General features: G+C 40.4%; 1 protein-coding gene across 1 annotated transcript in view; it reads left to right on the top strand.

Annotated features, from left to right (window-relative positions):
• Nucleotides 1-24,775, top strand: part of HMCN1 (hemicentin 1) — a gene marked incomplete at its 3' end in the record, with an annotated part of 402,129 nt that overhangs the window by 119,865 nt on the left and 257,489 nt on the right. Inside the window, exons 3-4 of the mRNA XM_080917798.1 lie at nt 1,069-1,227; nt 2,140-2,262. Of these exons, the coding sequence (XP_080773924.1) occupies nt 1,069-1,227; nt 2,140-2,262 (282 nt within the window). The remainder of the gene's footprint in view (nt 1-1,068; nt 1,228-2,139; nt 2,263-24,775) is intronic.

Below are 24,775 nucleotides of genomic sequence, written 5' to 3'. Positions count from 1 at the left end.
GCGGAGTTCATTCACAAAGGAGTTTTCCACACAAGAAGGTGTTTCCAGTGCCTAGAAAAACATTGTTTGCTTTATACATTTTTATTAAGATAGCTTCTTCATTCAAATGTATAGGTTGAAAGGTAGAGGTCCCTTTTGAGGGCAGGCCTTGTTTTAGAGCCACTTTCAGTTTTAAGATGAGTTTGAGCGCTAGAAGGATCATACTGTTTTGGATCTGCCTGGAGCAGCTTAAAGACTTTCCTGGTAACACTGAGGAACATCCGAAGGCCCAGGCAGCCACAAATGCTCCTGGGGAAAATGTATACCCAAGTCAAAAGGTGTGTCCTCTACTGACTGAGGTAATGAAGTCTTCCTCCTTCCATATCTCTGGAGAAATGATGTTTGGCTTACCTACAAAGAGAATTAATATCTCTATTGAATTATGTTTCCATGGCTCTATATTGCCTATGGGATTATTTAACAAACACTGCATAATTGATGAGTAATATTGTGGACTATTATCAAGTACACAACGCAAGACACGTAGACAACATGTTTAGTTTAAGATTTTAAGTAGGAATCTAAAAAAATTGAGACCCCACAATACTCATCATAGACAAAGGAAATGGCTTAACACACAAAAATTACCCTTGTCTCAGGCATCAGTCAATAACACAAGCAGTGAGGATCTCTCACTTTCCTACTACACACTCATTCAGGGTCATTTATTTCAATAAGAACCACTCAAATACTGTCGTATAAAGGAAAATATATCAAGTACCATCAGGGCAAAGCAGTTAGAGTGTATCTGAAGAGTGATTAGACCACAGAAAAAGAACAGCTTTGAAAGGGGACGCCATGTTATCTCAACCTCGGGGAGAACAAAGTTCTTCCACATACATTTTTTTGATTCTATCTTTTTCATCCTCTCCTCACCAAAGAGATTCATCTGGTAGCAAACTGACAGAAAATAAAAGTAAAGCGTGATTGTCTTGAGTTTTAAAATCATAAATCAACTGGACCAAAAGTAAATGGACAAAAATACCCACTTCTTACTCAAATGGTTTCATCTTGCTTTCTGTTCAACAGGGAGGCGGTGACTGTCCGGAAATGAGCATCGGGGCTATAAAGATTGCCTTGGAAATTTCCCTTCCTGGTTCCTTCATCTATGTCTTTACGGATGCACGGTCCAAGGATTATCGGCTCACCAACGAGGTGCTGCAGCTTATCCAACAGAAACAATCCCAAGTAAGTCAACAACATCCCCAGACGTGCTCATCTGAGTAAGCATGGGAGGTTGCTTACCTCTTGATTATTCTGTGTGGGATCAGTATCAACAGTCATAACCCTCTGACCACATATCTACCCATGTAAAATGCACATATGAAAGTTGAATGTAGTAAATTCATACTTACCAACAACATATTGATACTTTGGCTTTGAATGCGAAGAAGAAATGATTGTAGATTAAAGTATTTGTTAGCATCCTACCATACCTGCTACATCTGTCCTTCAAATCCTGCTTTCTATGGGGAGCCTTCCCTCAGTCAGTTGTCCAGTATTATCTGTTAGTTGTTGTCAAACAACATAACTCAGCAATTTAGAGCATAGCATTTCACCTTTCTCGTGTTAGCACACTACAGTTCACCCAGGCTAGTGATGCTTCCTGTGTGTCTAGGAATGCTGAGGTACTGGGCTTTGAGTATATTAATATTTTTTCTTTACAGGTTTCTTTTAAGATTAAGGTGGTCAACTTAGGCATGCCCATATTTGTGGGAGGCTGAGGGGAAGTGCAAAGGTCTTTGAGTTGAAGAACACAACCTGTAAAATGTCTCTTCTACTCAAGCCATATGGCCAAACTCAGATCCAGAGATATGTCATGAACGATGCATTTTTAAATAAAAAGATCTTCAAAATTCTCTGCAAATTTATGGATGCACAAGACAAGGAATTGAGGCCACTCTTGAAACTAACATAGTCGTGGTCTTGTTCCCATAGCCAAACTTGTCCTGAAATATAAGCAACTATGTTCCTTTGCAGGCCCAGAGGATAGGTCTTATAATTATCATGTATGCTAACATTTGACTTGATTAGTAATGTGCTAGTAAATATAAGGCTTCTGGAAATCTCTCAAACCCTCTTCCTCTTTACAAATCTCAGGTGGTTTTCGTGCTCACCGGAGACTGTGATGACCGGAATCATATTGGATACAAAGTCTATGAAGAAATTGCTTCTACAAGTTCTGGTCAAGTGTTCCATCTGGACAAGAAGCAAGTGAATGAGGTCAGTGCAGTAAAGTCAGTCTAGGGTTCTTTCCCAGGCGCTCTAACCATGACAGTCTCCTGCATGGGGGGTATAGGTGAGGAGCTGCATTCTTCTCTGTTATCAGTGAGGACACTAGAGCTTCAGACTTGAGATTGTGAGTCAGGGATGATGAGGACTGCTCAGCCATCACGGTGGCTCATAGCTAAAGGCACTGTGGAAGAGAAGACGTTAGAAAGCTTACCATGAGCACAGGACTTTGGAAAGGACAGGATCTCTTTCCTGTTGGTAAGCAGTCAGATACAGTGTAGGGACTGTGAGAACAAGAACAAGCTTTTCAACAGCCGAGTCCCAGAGCAAAGGGGGTAAAAAGTAAATCATTGATTTTGCTTCCCAGAGCATCAATTGGAATTCAGATCTTTAGATTTTGTCATGGCAGGGCCAGAGTTTAAAAAAAAAAAAAAAAAAAAAAGGTTAAGATTGCCCTTTTAATGAATGAATGAATGAATTTATTATAAAATAGAGTTTGATAGTAGCAGGAATGAGCCCCGGCTTCTGTCAGTCAATGCATCTCCAATCCCCTGGCTGATTAATTTAGGAGAAGATAAAATGTTTCTTTTACTGTGGACCCTAGGACTCAAAGGCATTTTAGGGAGGGGTAGCTCGGAGAAATTCCTCCTGATGTGATGCTGCCAGTCTGATACAAGTCTGACAATAAAACAGCTGTGAAGGGTTCTGGACAGCTAAGGAAGCCCTGTCTCCTTGTTCAGTCTTCTAACTCCTCTTAATGCTTCAGACTTAAGTTTCTCAAGTTTTGGAAATGTTTCTTTCCTTAAGCCAAGTGAGTAGTCAGTTACATCAAAATGAATGAACCCAGAAATTCTACGTTTCTCTGTGACGTGGGTTGTGTGAGGTCTAACTAGACCTTGTTTATAAAATGATGATAATAGAATTTCTATTTCAGGTGGTGATTATACCTTTGAGTGAGATAATACAGGAAGAAAAGTTCTATACAAGGTGCCATATTGAATAATGTTGACTGGTACTGTGGTGACCCCCATAGGCTCATAGTATTGGAATATATGCCGTCAAGGAGTGGAACTATTTTTAGAAGGTTTAGGAGGCGTGGCCTTGTAATGGAAGTGTATCACTGAGGGGTGAGCTTTGAGGTTTCAAAAGCCCATGCTAGGTCCAATTCTTACCTGCTGCCTGTGGATCAGAATGTAAAGCTCTCAGACATTGTCCTAGCGCCATGCATGCCCCCAAGATCCCCATTGAAACTGTAGGCAAGCCACCAATGAAATATTTTCTCTTAAAAGAGTCACTATGGTTGTGGTATCTCAACCATAGGACTAAGGCAGGGACTTACACCCTGTGAAGCTTCTTTGTGCCACTGGGCATGGTGGAGAAAGTTGGGAAAAATCACCCTGATTAAGAGGGTCCAGGAAGAACTGGGCAGTTTCATTTCTTCTTGTTGTGAGTAAGGATATTTTGAAGGTTTCCTGAAACTGTCTGTCTATCTATCTATCTATCTATCTATCTATCTATCTATCTATCTATCTATCTATACGCACACACATATGTGTGTGTATATATATATCACAATCATAAAGAAAAGCACCTAGGTGGAAGATTTATTTGCAGGAAACATTGCAACACTGGCCAAATAGTACTTGCAAAAGTTCAAGAGAGCAACCAAGTAATTTTTCTTTGCCAATTGTTCTAAATCCTTTTATTCTATAAATGGAACAAAATTTGAAGGGAATAGACACTATGTACTCATTTAATAGACACAAAACCCCAGGCTTTCAAACTTTTCCTTTTACTCTTAAGAAAATTTTCATATACTCTTTCTAAAGGAAGCTTAAGAATATTGTGCATTTGCCTTTATCACCCAGTGAACCAGTTTTATAACCTGGTGGGAGTACAACTTCAGTAAATTTGAAGTTTTTCATTTTCTTTTCCTTCATGGGGTATATGTGGTGGAGGATCTAGATATCTTTCATCTACATTTAACATAAAAGGAAACCCAGAGTGAAATCCTTTGGCTGAATACCAGTGATCTGTAAATTACTGTGTGGTGGTTTCTGTGTCTTGAAAACACGAGTAAAGATACAAATCTTGGTTCACCTTTGAAGACAGAACAGGGACCATGTTTTACTGTTCTATTCCCTTTATTTGAAATCTGAGAGGCTGTCCACCTAATCGGCGCTCGCTTTCATATAATAAAATGTCTGAGGCTGTATGATGTGTCAAAGAACCAAGAAAGAAGTACGGATTGTTAATTAGATCATTGACCTGCCTTGATTCCCCAAACTTGTTCCACATTTCCCACAGTCTTGACCTCTAATGTCTTTTTCTATCTCCACTAAAATAACTTTTCTGGACATCTCAGCCTGGTGGAGTTCTCCTGTTCTAAGCAGAGTTAACAGCCCTGCGGATGATGTATCTTACTGACAGGCTTGTCAGTAACTATTACCGAAAGGACATATGATGTGCCAAGGGACCAAAGAGTGTTGAATTAACCTGAAGTTGCAAAATTTTGGGCAAGCCTGAGGCTAGCCACCAAGTAATGATGAAGCACTAAGGATGTAGTAAGGAGTGTCTGCCTATGTCCTACCTGAGTCTGAAGAGGAGGAAGAAGGAGCCCATTACCAAGTGAAACACTGGCCTGGAATAGGCAAACTGAAGGCCTGCACTAGAAGGCAGAATTCAGGGGTCCTGTTGGCACATTATTTAAGATCAGCATCCTGGGACATGGGGATAGGAGAATGCTTGTTCTGAAGGGATAAAGATGCAGGATCAACAGTACTGTGTAGTAGATAACCTTTCAGGCTCTGGACCATGGTTTGTATCTCAGGCATGAGACCTTAAACGACTTCTGCCAGTTTCTATGTTTCAACTGTTTTTTTTTTTTTAATTGCAAAATGAGAAAAATGTCATACTTAATATTAAACTGTGGGCTTTTTCAGATTAAGATATATAAATCAGTATCAATTTTTTTTTAATTTAGTGATGCGTTTTAGCCCAAATATACTAGTAGTTTAGTTTTAGTGGTGTGTCCCTAGACCAAAGAAATATACATCGTGTACGGAGCATCTGGGATTGAACCAGAAGAAACTGGCTATGAATGATCTCTCTGCCTTTGGCTAAGATACATCTCAGGAACAACTTTATATAACATCCCTGGGATTATGTTCCTTCACGTGAGCCAGGAGCAACCATTGCCTCATGGGAATATTGTGAAGATGAGTGAAAGGAGGAATGTTTGTAGCGAGCTACACAGAACCCCACGGAAATGGAGACCACCACCCGGTCTAGAAGTCGTTGAAGACAAGGCTTTCTCATTTGTTCAAGAGGACATCTGCAGTTTACTCAGATGACACTGTTAACCTAGGGAGCCATCAGAAAGACTGCTATTTGGGACGCATCATCCTCCGTAATCAATGTCTAAAGGGAAACGGAACCACTAAGAATGCCGTCAGGCTCTTAAACTCTTACCGGGCTTTTAAAATTTGCCGAACTCGTCATCATGGTTAGTAATAAAAGTGTTAAGAGATGAAGAAGTTAGCTGTTTACTTAAAGACGAATAACACCAAATGATAGTAATGATAAACCCCGATCGAGGGAGGGATTGTTATGTCCTCTAGACGGGTGCATTTCTTTCAGTCACTGTTTGAACCTCGGAAACTCCTGGAAGAATAAAGCTCAGTCCCTGGCAAACACCATGGAGTCGGTGGCTGTGGGTGCAGCACCGGGAGGGCAGGAAGGAACATGGGCCAGCTCCGGACAGTCTGTGAGAGAAGCGAGGTGAAGGGCGGTGGGAGCGCCGTGGAGCTGGATGGGTCTGTGGGTTCCGGCGACGGCAACAGCAAAGAAGATCCTCTATCCCCGCTGTACCATGTGCTCAGACCTGTCGTTAAAGATAACATGGCCCCTAACACAACTGAGGAATGTCCGATGGGAAGCGGAAGGAACCTCACTAGGTACTTTGAGGAAGTAACTAGAGCCAGGAAAATGACCATCTCTCTGAAAAGTCCAGCACCTGGCGACAAAAGGTGTCACACATTAGCGATCTTCTGGCTTTAGCTTCCCCTGCTGGGTCTGCACTCATTTTCTAGTACCCAGACTAGAAAAACTATAAACTTTTCTGGAGTGTGGTCTTGGCACAGCCCTTTCTTGCTAAGTTTGGCCAACAGCTGCTTTTGACCAGGACGTGGAAGAGCTTGCTGCCTATGGGCTTAATTACAAGAGCTCTTCAGAGGTTTGGACTTGGCGATGTGAAATGAGGTATCTGCCATTTTGTTTCTTCCTACTCTGAGTTTCACTCTAAACAGAACGTCGGAATATAACCTTACTGCTGACCTTGGAGGTAAGTAGAAACGAGCGTTTTCCTCTGCAATTTGAAAATGTATCAGAGACAGCTCTAACATTCCAGAAAGTGAGTGGGGGAATGTGTGGAGACAGTGTGGAAATGTTCCCAGCAACCGTCCTCGACTTCACCTAATTAAATGTCAAAAGGAAAGTGCAGCGCTCAGAGCTCACACATTAACATGATGTGCACACTAAGTCCACACAACACAAACGGAACCAGAGTAGCATCTATCTAATGCCAATGCACTGCTTTCCCTGGTCCACTGTGGTACCCAGTGTGACGTCTTTGGAATGTTTGTTTTAGGTATACGTGTTTCAGGGACCTGGGAGAGTTTTTAATTGGTCACTGATATGTTTAAATCAAGCCACACATATGTTGTATTACAGTTTCCTTAGTTAGAACAAAAATTTAAATCATTAATTTAATGCTAAAACTATTCACTGCCCTCAGCCTTATGAACATATGAATATTTTTTTCATAATAGCATTTAAAATATAGAGAGAAGCCCTGCAAACACCAGGCTCTGTCTTGTTTCATGGCTTTGTGTATCGCTTCTGAGAACTGTTTGAAGCTCACATGAGGAAGTGCAACAGTATCAGTAATGAGCAGAGGTTCCTGAGATAGAGCAGAACCTGCTGCCTTTGAAACCTAAGTCTGCACAGAAAGTGTTACCCCATAGTCCCTCTTAGGGACAGTCATGGTGTCCACGCTCGTAAAATGCAGAAATAGAACGGAAAGCACTCAGTGATGCATGTTATCAACACACACACACACACACACACACACACACACACACCACTCAGTAATATATATTACCAACACACACACACACAGACACACACACACCACTCATTAATATATCTTACCAACACATACCCACACACACCCCACTCAGTAATATATATTACCAACACACACACACACACACACACACACACACACCACTCAGTAATATATATTACCAACACATACGCACACACCCCACTCAGTAATATATATTACCAACACACACACACACACACACACACACCACTCAATAATATATATTACCAACACACACACATACACACACACACCACTCAGTAATATATATTACCAACACATACACACACACACACCCCACTCAGTAATATATATTACCAACACACACACACACACACACACACACCACTCAGTAATATATCTTACCAACACATACACACACACACCCCACTCAGTAATATATATTACCAACACACGCGCACACACACACACACACACACACACACACACCACTCAGTAATATATATTACCAACACACACACACACACACACACACACACACACACACACACACACACACACAACGGTTTACATAAATATAGGGAAGAATGATTCTAACAAGGGAAAAGAAATGCATCAGTGGGAGGAGAGGTTTTGGTCCAGTGAAGGCTCGTTTCCCCAGTGTGGGGAAAGCCAATGATGAGGTGGGAGAGGGTGGTTTAAATTTAAAAAAAATAAATAAAAATTTTGTAAGATTAAATTAAAAAAATACTATTTGAGGAGAAATTGGCCAGCGAGTTGCACGGACCAAAACAAACAGGAAAAGAAATAAATCTGTCTATTTAGATGATGCTATTTTGATTAGAAACTAAAATAAACTACCAAGTTCAACTATGTCCGAGCTAACCAAGCCAAATCGATTTCTTGCATAGCTGCTTCTGGTTTCCAAGAACCCTAAACTACCACAGTTAGTTACTGTGTCTACTTTTAAAGTGTCTGAACAATGTATTTAAGCTCCATATGACTTGAAGGAGGTGAGCCATCCTCCCCATTCAGAGGCTGAGTTTCTTTTTCTTTTCTTTCTCTTGTAAATTGGCACTGTAATGAGAAATATGGATTTAAGTGGAGAGAAAGCTGCCACACATATGTGTGACATCTACCATCCCTGAGTGACATCAGAATTGGAGCAGCTACTTAGCATCCCTTTTGAAGAGGCAGCTCACGGGGACCCGCGAAGGGCACGGGGAACTCAGCAAATACCAGCAGAGACAGATGCGATTCTAATTTGCCATTTTTAAAAAAACACAGCCTCGGCTGTGTGTATACGTTTTCCATATTGAATTTTTGAAAGATTGCTTTCCACAGCCCTTTGTTTAGAAAAAGCATGGCAGTGGTAGGATAAAAAGCAATCCGCGGTAGCAATAAGAAGTTACAAGGACGTACACAAGGAAGGTTTTGTGTGTATGGCGGGGAAGAGACTTCAGAGCAGCCAGCCTGCTCGTGGAGGCGCACAACCACTTTAACTCCTGATCCAGAGATCACAAAAGCCCTCTGCTGGCTTCTGAGGAGACTGCACTCATGCAATGCACAGGAATACAGGCAGGGAAACACTGGTACACACAAAATGAATGAATGAATAAACACAACTATGTGTGCCTGTGTGTGTGTGCGCACACGTGTGTGTGAATCAAATGAGATCATCTGTTCAAAGTATTTGGACAAAGACCTAGCTTTGAACTTGTGTGAGTATTTTGGATCCTCCGTGTCTTTTTTACCAAAACTTCTCTGACCTTCTAGACCGGTGGTCTATCCTTCCCTGAGATTCATGTGGCCTGCATCTGAAAGGGCAGTTACCTGTCAGCCACAGCGAGGGAGATTGAAAGCCTGACGTTATCTTTTCCTCCAGAACGCCTTACAGCGTGTGGTTGGGGAGAACTTTGTAGTGTTTCTTCTCTACTAATGGAAGTAATGAAAACCGAGTGATCTGACCTGATAGAATAATGAGCTTTTGCCAACTAGACAGAGAAAAGACAGAAAAGCCAATGTTTTGTTATCTATTCGGCGGCTACTCTGTCCTAGTACTATGCATTGTCAACAGAAAGCCCTAACTTTTAAACTGAATGTGCCAGATACATTTTATGGTTCATGTCTTTGACAGAAACACTTCTATCAATTTATTGCCACTGGGAAACCTCCATATAAAAAGTGTTTTTTTCTAGAGCAGTTTTGGGGGTGGAAAAAGAAATCTCAGAATTAACTTTTGAAAACTCTTTCAGGGGAATAAGAAGCAACGAGAAGCTTGGAACCGTGAGGTTTATTTAGTGAAGTGGTTAGCAGTCATTTGGTTCAATAGAAGTAAAAAAAAAGTTCGCCAAGGATAATCTTAATTTTTGCTTCTCATTTTTCAATAGTAAAGAGGTGATTAAAGGGTTAATGAGCCAAACTGAGGGACGTTTTGTTTGAGAAGTTTCTCTGTGATCTAGGATAAGTAAATAGAGCAAACCTGTGCTTCATTGATAGCGCAGCTTCTGTGGCACAGACGGATGGGCAGGCGACCATGACAGGGAAGCCCTGAGAGAGGGTGTGAACTATAGTACACTGGGTTATGATTCGGCTTTGTGATAAGTTACAAATTGGCTTTTTTCTTTCCTGTAGTAGACTAATTCGTATTGAAATCATATAGCATATTACTTATATAAGCTTCACAACCAAGGAAGGCAAGACAAGAAAAACAACATAGAGCTCTCATGATTTTAAGTAGACATGGTTGATTCACATTAACCATCTTTGGATCATCTCATGTTTTGTTATGAAATTAGGAAAAAGATATGTGGATTGGTTAAATGACTTAAATATATGTAATCTATGAGAAATAAGAAAGTCGTTAGGAATTAGTGAGAGTATTTGTGGAAAGTCCTCTCAATTATGTTTCTTACATTACTAAGTAACTCAGTAATATGACAATTACTAAAATATATTTAAATAATAATGAATGCAATCATTAATTCAAGTAATGTTTATTAAAACTGTGTCTCTGTTAAGGCTGCATTTTACATGTTTCTATTCTTCATGTTTGAAATGAGTGTCATTTGAAAATTGAAAATTACTAAGAGGAAACCATGAACCCACCGTCTGCTTGTGTTTCTGGTCACTACCCGTTCAGATCAGTTCGGCCTCTCTCTCCTCACAGACTTACACATTCTGTAATCTTGGACTCCGACCCAAATCCAAATTGCTGTGCTTATGTGTTCCAAGGCTCTCTTGTCAGCCTTGGTTTCCATCTGTACAGTGTGACCTTGTGAACGGTTCTGCTTTGTGAGACCCTCTTACCCTGAACATCATCAATACTACGATGTTCTTCCTCCAAACAACTCCATCTTCTTTCCACTCCCCTCTGCTATTTCCGACTTAGACAAAGAAATTGCGCGTATTAAATATTGCTCTGCCTGCTAGGAAGCCAGATGTTGAGTAGATCTGAGAATACCTAATATCAATCGGCTGAGTGATTAAAGAAAGGAGACAATGAGGCTCAAAATTCAGACAAACTGGGACGAAGTTTGTGACCTGCCACACAGGGCCTTTGTTGAACTGAAGGAAGGACTTGCCTTGCAGATTGCTGTCTTGTGTGTTGAGGAACCTATACCCAAGTATGGTATGTGGCACATAAACTGGGGTTCTGAGTTTAGGACTGAGAAGGACCTAGAGTCTAGCTTCTGAACTCTGTGCAGTAGTGGTTCTCAACCAGTGGCTTTGGAGCCCCACAGGGGTCACATATCAGATGTCATGCAAGGAAGATATTTACACAGCATTTCACAACAGTGAGAAAGTATGACTATGGAATAGTGCCGCAGTAATGTTATGGCCGGGTCATCACAACATGAGGAGCTGTACCAAAGGGTTGCAGCATCCCAAAGGTTCACCAATGCAGCATTACTTTCTGCCACGCATCTGGATTTTAAAAAGTGGAATCTCTGAGAACTTTCTGGAACATCAATAGTTTGGATTCTGCCTATTCATCATGATACTGTCTTTTGAATACACTGAACTTCAGTTTGCTCTTTCCAGGCAGTGTCTCACTATGTGGCTCTGGCTGGCCTTGAACTCATTACGTAGACGAGATTGGTCGCAAACTCAGAGATCTGTCTGCCTTTGCCTTCTGAGTGCTGGGATTTTAGCCATCCTGCCAGTCTTCGAGGTTCAGTTTTCAAGATTGTTTCTACCACCAGATGTACTTTTCTCTTGGCCCAAAGATCCCTTACATATCCTCAGAGGATAACAAATAGTACGTATTTGACATCACACAGCAGGTAGATGCACAGGGCTGCTTCAGGTACTGTAATGCCAGTGTAGGCGTCACCACCTGTTACTGGTGTGTCATTGACACAGTCTGTTATTCTAGGGATCAGCTAGCAGGGATCAGTTTTTATAGAAAATAGCACCATTTCTATAGATCAACTAACTGTGTCAACAGCTTTTATACAAAGTAGCACCGTCTCTGGCACAGAGTTACAAGGGGGACAGTGAGGAGAGAAAATCAGGGAAACAAGATCAATCCCTCTTGCTGATACATTGAGTTTACATTCTTCTCCTCTTTAGGAGGGAAATGTCACAAGTTCAAATATTTTGCTGTAGGACTAATCTAACAAGAATAGATGTGTTGATTGTGGCATTCTAGATTTTAATTTTAATTTGTTTGTACGGTTCCTCGATTTTTATTAGCTGTTTGGAATAAAGACATACAACCAACTACATTAACTTAGACAAATAATCACTTATGGATTCAGTCTGTAAAATTACACAGATTGATATTAATCTGCTGTTGTTGCTTCCAAAATAAACACAATAGAAAGAGCCAGCTTTTATAAAATATAAATCAGTTTCTAGTCTCACCCCAAGTTTACCCTGTTTTTATGTTTTGTTTTGTTTTTTTGTTTTGGTTTGTTTTGTTTCGGTTGCTGTTGTTCTGCAATTCCAAGGCTATTTTATTAACATTTTTATATGTCCTATGTCAGTCTCTAGCCTTCCATTTTTAGATGAAGCCTGACAACAGAAAATCAGAATCCATAAGAAAAATAAATTCCTTTTGAAGAGTCCAGCTTAAGACAATGTAGGGAACGCTACTTGCCTGATAGAAAAGCCTTCATGTAGAGTTCAGTTTCCAGGCCGAGTTCCTCTTCCTGTTAAAGATTTGCACACAGAAGTGCTGTAAAGGGCACACCAACTCATACGCTGACTGCAGCAGCCACAGCCGACTTCATGCATGTCCATACACGTGTGCATGTGTGTGAAGCCAGCTATAATTTGGACATTCACAGCTTGTTGTTCCTTGCGTGACAGGATGCTAGGGGCTGGATCTAACATCTTATGATGTTTCTCCAAATAAGCATCTCAGCGCACCACAGCAGTTCTTGGGTCTGAATGTGTCTTCATGTTCAGCTTCTTTTAGTATTGTTTGGTTGTAACCCAATTTTCTTGTCAATTTCTGTGCAATGTCCTAGCTCCCTGTTTATTGCCTAGTGTTTGCTTTTAAGGAACCCTGAGAATTGTTGATGTGGGTAGATTGCCACAATAACATTATCAGAATTGATGTATATAAAACAATGTCCCATTTTCCTATGTAAGAATCTATAAAGTAAAGAAATATTAAGATATCATGTTTTTTGGTATAGAAATACCGATTCAAGTACGTTTGGTGAATACTCTATTTTTCCAATGAGAGTACTAATCTACCATCACTTTGGCTCTTTAACCATAAGAAACAATTATTTACAGTATATTCACTATTTTAAGGGTGATAGGAGGAAAATATTTGCTTAATTTGACATGTAAACTTCTCTCCTGCTCCCTCCACCCTGCAAATATAAGATGTACCCCATGGACCTCCGTGCTGAGGATGACTTGAGCTCAAGTTGATGTCACTGTTTGCCAGTCGGAGGAACTTCAGGAGGCGGGGCCTCTCTGGAGGAAGTACCTCACTAGTGATGGGTCCCTTGGCCCTTCCTGTTTCTCTTTGCTTCCTGGAAGCCAGGAAGTGACAGACGTTCCTCTGCTGGGCCTCTCTACATGCTGTTTCTGTTTGTCACAGACATACTGGCAGTGAAGCCAGCCAACCACGGACTGATCCTCTCAAACCAAGCCTTCCGGAAAGTTCCCTCCTCTCCATACCTGTTCGACAAGCAGGAAATAAGCAGGAGCACTTACACACGGGGGAGGTGGTCTTTCTTCAGAGCTTCAGTGCCCATGTGACTCCATGTTTGCTCTGGGACCTGACTCTCTGCTCTTGGGACTAATCGCAGGCTGTGAGCCTCCTATGGACAGAGAGGCAGGAAGTTTGACTCCAACACTTTCAGCATTTGATTCTATTTAACATTCAATTACTGGACCTTCTGAACAGCAAAGAACTGAGTGGATGCACTGTATGTGTATTTGTTCATATGTGTTTGGGTATCTGAATAGGTGTGAACGTGTCTGTATATGTGTGTGTCTGTATGTGGACGAGTCTGTGTACATGTTTCTGCATGTACATGTATGCATCTATGTACCTATATGTATCTACATATGTATCTGGGAATGTCTGTTTGTGTCTGTGTCTCTGTATATACATATTTGTTTTTATGTATGTGTGTCTGTATGTGTGTCTGCATGTATATGAATGTATGTGTGTCTGTATATATGTATATATGTGTGTGTATGTGTAATGGAGTATATTGAATCTATTTCTGTGGTATATATGTGTACATCTGAATGTATATGAATATATGTGTGTATATATCTGTACATATCTATGTATGAATGTTTGTATATGTGTCTGTGTATGTGAGTGTATCTGTGTGTATCTTTCTGTATGTATATAATTTCTTTACCCCTTTATGAACATAAGAGAACATGGCCACAACACATTTTTCATTCTAACTTTTGTTGATTAATCATATATCTATACATACCATATATTTGTAGATTTTCTTTTTTTTTTTTTTTTCTAGGTAGGAATCCCCTTTATTCCTTATCAAAACAATTTAACAGCAAATGTAGATAATACACTTTTTAGACATATAAGTTACTTTCTGTGAGGGCATTCTTATCTTGCCCCTTCTAGTGAAAGAGGGCAGATTTTTATATTAATCTTATTCAAAGACTAGACTAACAGTAACAAAGGAAGCAGAGCATCTAGGGTAGGGAGTGGAAAACATTCCACTTACAAGCACAATCAAACTTCTTACCAGTACAGAGACACCTACTGCACTTCAGCATTAACTGTAACGAGTAAGTTTCCAAGTACACATCAGATGAAGTTCCAACAAGTATTTTAAATAAATTTCAATAACTTGACATTCAAAGTCCAACTAGACATTCAAAGTCTTCTTTATTGCAAATATGATGTCTTTGACTTGAGGTATGGAGTTGTCTTCTAGGATCTTTGCATAAGGCATAAGGACATCAGCACCAGTGACACGAACAGCAGGTGCTGTTCCCCAAGCAGAAAAACTTTTTCATCTCTTTCTAGTTCTTCATCCATACCTTGATTAATAGCTTCACGAACAGTCAACTGCACCGCCGCGGGTGCCGAGCGGTAAAAACGCCTCTTCAGCAGCCCGGAAGCCTGCCACAAGGGTCCCCGCACCAGACCAGCCACCGCCGCCATCTTGCCCGTGTCCTGTAGACTTTCTTAAATATTAAGGTTAAAATGGAATTTGTGTACAGTAAAATGCACTCATAGTAAATAAATATTTTAATGAATTTCGACAAATTTATACACGCGTGTAACCAATTACAGCCTCAATAAAGGCCATTTCCATCACCCTTCAGTGTTCCGTGTGTTCTGTGCTGCCCCAGTCTCCTCGCTCATCAATTACTGATTTGCTTTCCAATGTGTACTTGGTTTACTATTTCCTAAGGTTTCATAGGAGCAGAAACCTTTAGATTTAGCATTTTCTGAGCTTCAAGTTTCTGAGAGATGTTCATGGTGTGTGTGTTTCTCTGTATTTAATGTGTTGTCCACATTGTTTTGTTTCTTTGTGGTCAGCGTATTTAATTATACATATGCATATATGCATGCATGTATGTATGTATGTATGTATGTATGTGTATATATACACACATATACATATATATTTAAGATCTGTTTATTCCTTTCAGGTTGTTAGACATCTCAGCTGTTTGGCTATTTGCTTGCTTTGGGTATAGCATTTCTGAGCATCTTTGTGTGGCTCTTTGGGCAAACACATGTTTCCATTTTTCCTTAGTGTGTAATTACAATTACGTTTGATGGGTTATGTGAGAGTAAGTGTTTAACTTTATATCAAAGACCGAGGATGTTTTCCAGAGTGATCGTGCCATCCCACGTGCCTGCCAGCGGTGCGTGAGCTCCAGTTGTCCACATTTGTAGTAACACTTCGTCCTCCAGTACTCTAGCTATTCTGATAGACATTTTTCATCTCGTTGTATTTCAAATTCAAATTCATCTAAAAACTAGTGATCCTAAGTATTGACTGCACCATGTCTGCCATGTCTGTCAGTTCAATGTTCATTATCAGCTGAGCAGTTTTAGATCCTGTTTCCCTACTGCTGTGGTTAGCTTTAGTTGTCACCCTGGCATGAGCGGGAAGAAGAATGTCAGTTAAGAAATTGCCTCCTGTGATGGCCTGGGGGCATGTCTGTGGGACTTTTTATGTTATTGTTGTTGTTATTATTACTGACTGAAGCAGGAGGTCCCAGCTCTCTGTGGGTAGGCTGCAGAAGGGAGGAAGGAGAGCAAGTCAGAAGCAAGCTCGTGAGCAGCATTCCTTCATGTTCCCCTTCAGTCTCTGCTTCAAGCTCCTTCCTTGAGTTCCTGCCTATCAACATGATGGACCACAGCCTGTGAGCCAAAGGAGCCCTCTCTTCTGCTGAGCTTTTCCTTCTGTTAGTGTCTCGTCATAGAAGGCCACCCCGTGTCTATATCAAGTCTGTGGCTGGTGGGCTGAACTTCACTCATGTTGCAATTATTTGATAACCAGGGGCTCTTGTTAGTAGAAAGTTCTTTCCTAATGGGATTGAACTACTTATTAATTTGGTTTGATCATCATTTGGTTGTGGCTTGGATTTCAAGTTCTTTAGAGTGGTTGAAGAAACATTTCTTCTGAGGTTTATTAAATGGTACGTGTGAAATGTAGCCCTATGTACCTCTACTGGTCTCACCAAGTATTTGATAAGTCTCTTCACTTTGGTTGAAAGGAAGACATTCAGTCACTGGACCTGTGTGCATTTCAGCCGTTTCTGTATTATGTATCTCAAGTATGGACAGAATTCCTGTCCTGTCTTTAGAAGATTTATCTTATGCATGTACAAATTATCACCCAGACAAACATGGGAGAGGCCTGTACAAATACCTGCATATTTGCCTGCATAGCTACTTCCGCTTGGGTTTGTGCTTAAAATTGCACCACCTGTTTCCATGTTCCCAGCCCAAGTCTTTTGTCTCTTCATTTATAGGATTGCCTTACGATCTCTCCCTCCCCTGATGCTCCCCCCCATCTCTTGGATAGTGACCCTCTGTTATTGGCTGAATCAACTAAAATATAGTTGTTTTCTCTATCTTCCTTAGTAATTTTAGTTATTTGTAGATAGATAATTTTAAACCTTGTGCACTCTCTCAAAATATTACTGATTTGAAATTCTCTACAGCATATTACCCAGCTAACCAATCAAGTTCTCTGACCTATGTAGAAAAGCATTTTGCAGAAAATGTGTTACATAGAACTTGGGTAGACAAACAGACAGAAGGATGTTGTGCTTCAGGACAGACAGACAGAAGGATGTGGTACTTTGGGACAAACTGACAGAAGGGTGTGGTCTTTGGGACAAACAGACAGAAGGATGTGGTACTTTGGGACAAACAGACAGAAGGGTGTGGTACTTTGGGACAAACAGACAGAAGGGTGTGGTACTTTGGGACAAACAGACAGAAGGGTGTGGTACTTTGGGACAAACAGACAGAAGGGTGTGGTACTTTGGGACAAACAGACAGAAGGGTGTGGTATTTTGGGACAAACTGACAGAAGGGTGAGGTGCTTCAGGACAAACAGACAGAAGGGTGAGGTGCTTCAGGACAAACAGACAGAAGGGTGAGGTGCTTCGGGACAAACAGACAGAAGGGTGTGGTGCTTCAGGAGCAGTCAGAGTTGTTGTAACTTATCATAGGTTCATGATCCTGAAAAATATAACATATCAAGGAAGCTTTTGCGTCTTGGAGATTGGCTGTGGCTGACTAGAGGAGAACACTATAAATTATTATGTTCAAATTGGTAAAATAAAGGGATCATAAATAACGGAAGAACTACCATCTGAAACTGTTGAGAAATTGAATAATAATGTCACACTAATACAGAATAATTCATTCTTGAATAAGCTTTCGTTTTCTCTTGGAGGAGAGACAACTTCTCAGTTTAGGCAGGAACAGCTACAGTTTTCTCATAAAGAGAAAAGAGTTCCAAATACCATGATTATTATTGTTATTATTAATAATAATAATAATTAATAATAACAACAACAATAACAACAACAACAACAACAACAACAACAATAATAATAATAAACCATCATTTACAACTACAACCACCAATATCACCAAGGCTACAGCCATGTCATATGGTCCCATCTTCTTTCTGACATTATCATGCTATATGAACAAGTAGTCCGTCTCGTATCGTGAACGTATAGTTTTAAGTTCCATCAGCTCTTTAGGAGATCAATTTCCCACTTATTCTTTCCTCCTTCTGAAGCCATCAGCAAGATTGCACCACATGGCTTTCCTGTAGAAGACTGTGCCTGTCTACAGCTCAGTAAATTACACCTTTCACAACCGCTTAGGAGTATTTAATAATAATAAAAGGACAGATCCAACATGCACAAGCGGTAGATAAGTACTCAACAGTGCCACTGGTTGGATGTTTCTAAGCATTATATTAAGGATCCATAAGAGAAAGTGAGACAGAATATCCCTTGCAAAGGATAGCTATTCATCTCATACTTGAAAATGGATGTTCAAATGTATGAAAATTATACTCATATTTCCCATTTTCCAATCTTATTCTTAAAAACCATGTTTTGGTTGTTGTTCTGTTTTGGGGAATTTACGTTTAATCGGTCAAATATGGCTAGATATAGCTGGAATGTATCCCAAGGCTATATTGTATAAAATTTTATTTACTACGCTCCCCTGAAGTCAGTACCCCAGGCCAATTCTACAGCACACCACACCTGTCTTCCTGCAATCGTTTTTCTCTCTCCTTCCACTCTTTGCTTGTGTCTCCAGCAAGATAAACGCCTCACATTTTACTTTCCCCGTGCCTGTCCTCTGATTTAGAATCCGACCCTCACAGCCAACTGAACGATATCCAATGTTTTTCCCTCTAAATTCCAACTTAGCTGTGATCGTTCCTCACCTTGCCATCCAAACATCTCTCCAGGTATTTCCCAATATGCTCTCCCCACTCTAATTAGTCTTCCTCCTCTGCCTGGACCACAGTGGCCCAGCCCTGCGTCTGCACTTCCGCCACTAACTCTTCCTTAACCTGGCAGGACCTTTGCCTCCCAGCTCTGAAATTTTTTCACTCTAACCTTCAAGGACCCTTTGTCCCTGGGCCCTGGGAATCCCCTGCTGTACTCCTGCTGTAGGGGCTGCCCATGTGGGCACACTTACACACTTAAAGAGTCATCTGTTAAAGAGTCAACGGTTGAAAAATAAACAATAGTGCTTACACTGAATTTATTTTATGATCTGCGTGTCATAGTTTCTTTGGAACTGTTTCCCTTTCTAATTGGCAGTAAGGTGACGGTAGTACCTCTTACTACGTGGGTAACGTAAGAGCTGAGGAAAGCAGGGCTCGTATTTATTATCTGTTATTTCTTGTAGTTCCTTAGCATTTCAAAATATGTTTTCTAGCATTATGGCAAATGTTACCGTTACCGAGATACTTTGTTTTCATTTTTCTTCTTTTGAACACCCTATAATACCACATGTATAATTCAGCTTCTTGACCGAAACGAGTACATTTCAATTTCAGTTCAATTAAATTGAGTAAACATACTAGATATGCTTGGTTAGAAAGCATGCTTTAAGCAAAATCATGTGCCTGCGTGTTTTGCCCTGCATTCATGTCTGTGCAGTGCTCACGGAAACGGTCAGGTCCTCTGGAACTGCAGTTACGAACAGGAATTAGCAGCCGTGTGGATGCCGTGTGGATGCTAGGAATTAGACCCAGATCTAGACAAGCAGTTACTGCTGCTTGACCGCTGACCTATCTCTCCATCCCCAGAAAGTGCTTTTAATAATTATCATTGTTTTGCTTATTCCCAGCTTTCTGTTGAAGTGTTCTGCACACACAGAAAAAGCACACGATACCCTGCATGCAGCAGTAATTCAAACCAAAGGTCCCCGGGGACCCAGCACTCAGAAACGGTGCTCGGCCAAGGCCTCAGAAATCTACCTTCATGTTATCCTCTGGCTACATGGCTTTATTAGTATTTTTGCTTTTTGGTGGTTTAAAAACATAGATTAATTTACTATGCCTTACTCTTTGTATAAATGAAATAGTTCAACCTATGCATTTTAAGCATCTGACTGTTGTGTCCACATTCTATTTGTGAGGTTGTTGTTGTTGTTTTACAATCTTTTATGTAGCTGTGGGTCAGTTCTATCCCATTGTATGACTGTATACCACAGTCTGTTTTGTCACTGTTGGTGTATATTTGAGTAGCACTCAGTTTGACTGACTGTAAGTGCTCTCTGCTCTTGAGCATGCTAGGACATGCCATTTGTCAGACATGCATCCTAACTTCTCCTGGTTACAGAGCTGTGAGTGGTGCAGGCATCTAATTTATCCACTCCTTCCTAGAAGATGCCCCCTCACTTTTCCTAAGCTGTCTTCAACCCTATCGTTAATCTATGAGTTTTGACTGTTGTTTCTCTACAACAACAGTTCTCAACCTGTGGGTGATGGCCCCTTTGGGGGGATTACATACCTGACATCCTTCATATCAGATATTAACATTACAATTCATTACAGTAGCAAAATTACAGCTACAAAGTAGCAACAAAAATAATTTTATGGTTAGGGGTCTGTGGATTAATGTTAGGGTGATATATGATTGGACAGTGGAGAGGTAGGCGGAGAAAAGTTAGGAAAATAGATGAGGAGGAGATTGAGAGGAAAAATCAAGATGGAGCTGGAGAAAGTGGACCTAGATCCTGGTGGCTGTAATTGGCAATAGATAAATATGAATATTCTTAAGGGATTCTATAGGTCTTTTTACCTCATATAGAAGGGCAGCTTGTATCTTTGTCTATTGGATACAATCTTATTGTGTGGAGGGTTTGTGGATTGAGAATTTAATATATAAACCTACCATGAAAAGCTATTGGGCTTTGCAGTAATGTTTGTGTTGGGCGTAGTGGATAGAAACACAACGGGGCGGTTGCATTCACCCGGGGCAGAAGCAGCAGGGCGGGCAGAGTGAACCCCCTGGGAACGGAATCGTGTGGAGAGGCGGTGGGTGCGCTGGGCTCCACACAAGCACGGCGTCTGCTCAGTGAGACCGCCAAGGGATAACCATCTATTTACTATTTACCGCAACAGAGGTCACCACAACATGAGGAGCTATATTAAAGGATTGCAGCATCAGGAATGTTGCGAACCACTGCGCCACGCTGTTCTTGTGTTGTTTGTCCGGTACTTTAGCCATTTGGGTTAATGTGCGCTAATGTGCATGCGGACGTTAGCTTTAATTTATTCACACACGAGTTTTTCTTTCTTTTTTATTGTATATAAAGAAAAAAATATGACAGAAATAATGTGGATTTATTCTTTCAGCATGTGGCGACGATTATGGAATATAAGCCTTTTAGACTTAGCCTTATGAAAGTGTAGAATCCAATTAGCAATGGTCACTGTGATTGATTTTTCTTGACACTGGCGATTAGGTGGTTTCTGGTGATGCTTTCCTGTCACCATCTAGCTGGCATCCCTGTCTTTCTGAACTCTACTTCCATTTAGTCCCTGGAGTTATCTAACTCTTGAATTGTAGATTAAGTTATGCTAATGCCTGCGAATTGGGGATACTTCCACACATATTTTCCTGGTAGCTGCTTTAGGGTAATCTCAGTTACTGTTTTTTTGCACACTTCGGGATAGCACCAAAATGTTCATCGGGTTTATAATGTGAGAAATCGAACATTTAAACCCCACTCCTACCTACTGTGAGCACTTGTTGCAAGTAAAGTGGTTTGGAATCTGCATGGTAAGTCTCTAACGAACTAATAGTTCTGATTGATTTCTCACAGGCTCCAAGACAGTCTATAGACTTAAAGTATTAGATAATTAGCCTCTAATTCTACATCTCTCCCCTGTGATTGCTGAAAGAAACATTGTGGTCATTTTTCTTGCCAATATTTTGTCTCACTCAAGGTTAAGCCAAGAGATTTGCTTTCTTACTGAATCATGAAGCTATACTTTTTAATTGCTATAAAATCGAAGAGGGTGATGTCAGTCTATTAAATTTCAGATATTTGTCCAGACTATATGGTTAATTGCAACAAAATTAATTATGGCTTAGGAATAATAAAGATTTATTCCTTTCTATTGCAATGTACCTTTTGCAAAATAATGCCTTAGGAAATGAACCAAGGGAGCAGTTCAACAGGTTTATGGAGCCATGAGAACTCCAACCACTTCTACTGTAGTCTGGGAACTATTAAGGCTGCTCTCAGCAATCAATAATAAATTGCATGTCAGGGGTCTCTTTTTGAGTGAGCACATGGAAGACTTTCCTTCCTCTTTGTCCAGGTGGAGAGTACCTAACTAAGCTTCACCTTTTCCCTTGGTAGACTGAGTATTGATTAACATATAAATGATAATAATTGGCATTTAGTTATTCTTCTAGTGCCTACGTTGAGTTTATTTTAATATTCTCATTTCAACTTACTTCAGAAAGGGAACTTTATCTAGTTTCTTTTGCACCCCCAAATGTCTGCTAAATATATAAGTACTAAGTGTTAAAAATGCATTTATCAATAAGAGAGCTTTAAAATATATATGCAGTGTAAATCTATGTGTCAGCTTACACATAACTACATACATAAATACATGTACTTGTGCACATGTACATGGAATGAAAACAAACTGGAGCTGTTTTCCGCAGATAGTTGAGGTAATTTTGCTTCTTATTTGATTCTTCCCTTTCTATTTTTACACTGCATATTATTGTTATCGTATATTTTAATAATTTTCTTATAAAAATTATTTTATTCTCATAGATAACATTTTGACCACAGTTGCTCTTCTCTCCTCTTTTCATTCCCACTGTCCCCGCCTCCTCTCTCTAAGATCCACGCCTCCTTAAGAAAATGTCCCCAGGCTAGCCACCAGATGTGGCACATCCACTTGTAGTAAGACTAGGCGCATCTCCTACTATGGCTGGAGGAGGCAACCCCAGTAGGAGGATAAGGGTTCCAACAGCAGGCAAAAGAGTCAAAGGCCACTCCCACTCCCAACGTTAGGAGTCCCACAAGAACACTGACAAGGGTCAGACTGATACAGGCTCCTTGATTGTTGGTTCAGTCTCTGTAAACGCTGCATAGTTGCTTTTCTGGGCCATTTTGTGTGTGTGTGTGTGTGTGTGTGTGTGTGTGTGTGTGGTGTCTTTGACCCCCTCTGGCTCCTATAATTCTTCCTCTTCCTTTTTCACAGCGCTGTCTGGGCTCTGCCTGATGTTTAGCTGGGTTTCTGCATTAACTTTCACCAGTTACTGGATGAAGCCTCTCTGATGATGATTATGCTAGGCTCCTTTCTATCAGGGTATTATTAGGAATCATTTCACTGGGTACAGAAATAGAAAGAGTCAAGGAACTTATCCCCCCAGAGCTTTGGTCAAACTCAATCACAGTGTTAGCTTATGGGGAAAACTTGCATTCTCCTAATTATTCTAATGTGAAATCATGTATTAGTTGAGCTAAACTGATTAAACTTGTTCATGAGATAATGATATCAAAATGGCTATCACTTCATGGGCATAATAAAATTTGCAATATTTATAAGCTATTAATAACTATTAAGTGTGAACTGTTTTCTCGTTTAAGATAACTATTATTGTATCTACTCTTAAATTTAAATTCCACATACTCCAGGCCTGTCTCTGAATTAAAGACATTTGGTGAGACATTTGTATTGTATTATCTACCTTCTTTTCAACAAGGTCTCCATTACTACCCATGCTCACAAATATTACCTGCTAAGAGCAAATTAGAAAAAATGTATGTTTTAGTTACTTTTCTCATGGCTGTGACAGAACTCACTTAAGGAAGGAAGGGTTGATGGTTCACAGCTTGAGGGTATACTTTATTTGGCAGGAAGTCACAGTCTCATTTGAAGCAGTCACGTTATGCATGCAGTCAGGAAGAACTGCCAGGGATGTTGGATCTCAACTCATTTTTCTTTTTATTCAGCTCAAGATTACCATCCATGGGAGGGTGCTGACCATGTGTAGACTAGGTCTTGGTTTCTTAGTTAAACCTATCTGGAATCGCCTTCGTAGACATACTTAGAGGTATTTTCTAATTCCAGTCAAGTCCGCAATGAAGGTCAACCACCACCATATGTTACCCTAGCTAGATTAGAGTCAAGTATGCTAAGACATGTTTTATAATTGGTTGTAGATTTGTAAGTAGCAAGAAGTATTCCTTGTCACCTGCACGTCTTTAGCACGGGTTTACAATGCCTGCATCGTATTAATACACTCTGATAATTCTTTTAAAACCAGCAGAAATAATGATGATTCTAAAGTTCCTGCGAAGCAATGATCTGAATGCTTGGTTTTTCTTCTCGCCTCTCTTCCCAGGCCTCTTCAGAATCCTCTCCCCCTCTGTTTCATCTTGTTCTAAATCTCCTTTTGCTCATACACACAGAGCAGATTTTCGTGTGCTGATTGGTCTGGTTTCTAATTTGATCCATGCGTTTTCTTTGCTTCCAAGCTATGGATTCTGACTCCTAACTTCTCTTTCCCCCTCAGAACTTCTACATTTACCAGTGATGTTTTCCACGGCTCTGAAATGGCGATTTAGACATGGGAAGCAAAAAGGTTTCTGTAATTTGCTAAAGATGTCTGGCAGCCGCTGAATAATCACCTATGGTGGTGCTAATGTTACCAATAACATTTAGATTGTTACATGGATTGAAAGGCCTTTCTAAGATTAGAGGGAATCCGGAAATAATTAGCAAGATTACTTGTGCTGGGTGCCAGACTTTAAAAGAGGTGTGATGTTGTATTCTTTGATTCATTCTCTGCAGAGTTTCCTGATGCTGGTGTCTGCAGTGATGGCTCCTCTAGGCTGCCCCAAACACATGCTGTTCTGTTACTAATGCC

Source organism: Micromys minutus (assembly GCF_963924665.1).
Source record: "Micromys minutus genome assembly, chromosome: 6".
In the NCBI taxonomy this organism is placed as follows: domain Eukaryota; kingdom Metazoa; phylum Chordata; class Mammalia; order Rodentia; family Muridae; genus Micromys; species Micromys minutus.
The sequence above is the reverse complement of the archived record's forward strand: the minus strand, read 5'-3'. Positions and strand labels throughout refer to the sequence as shown.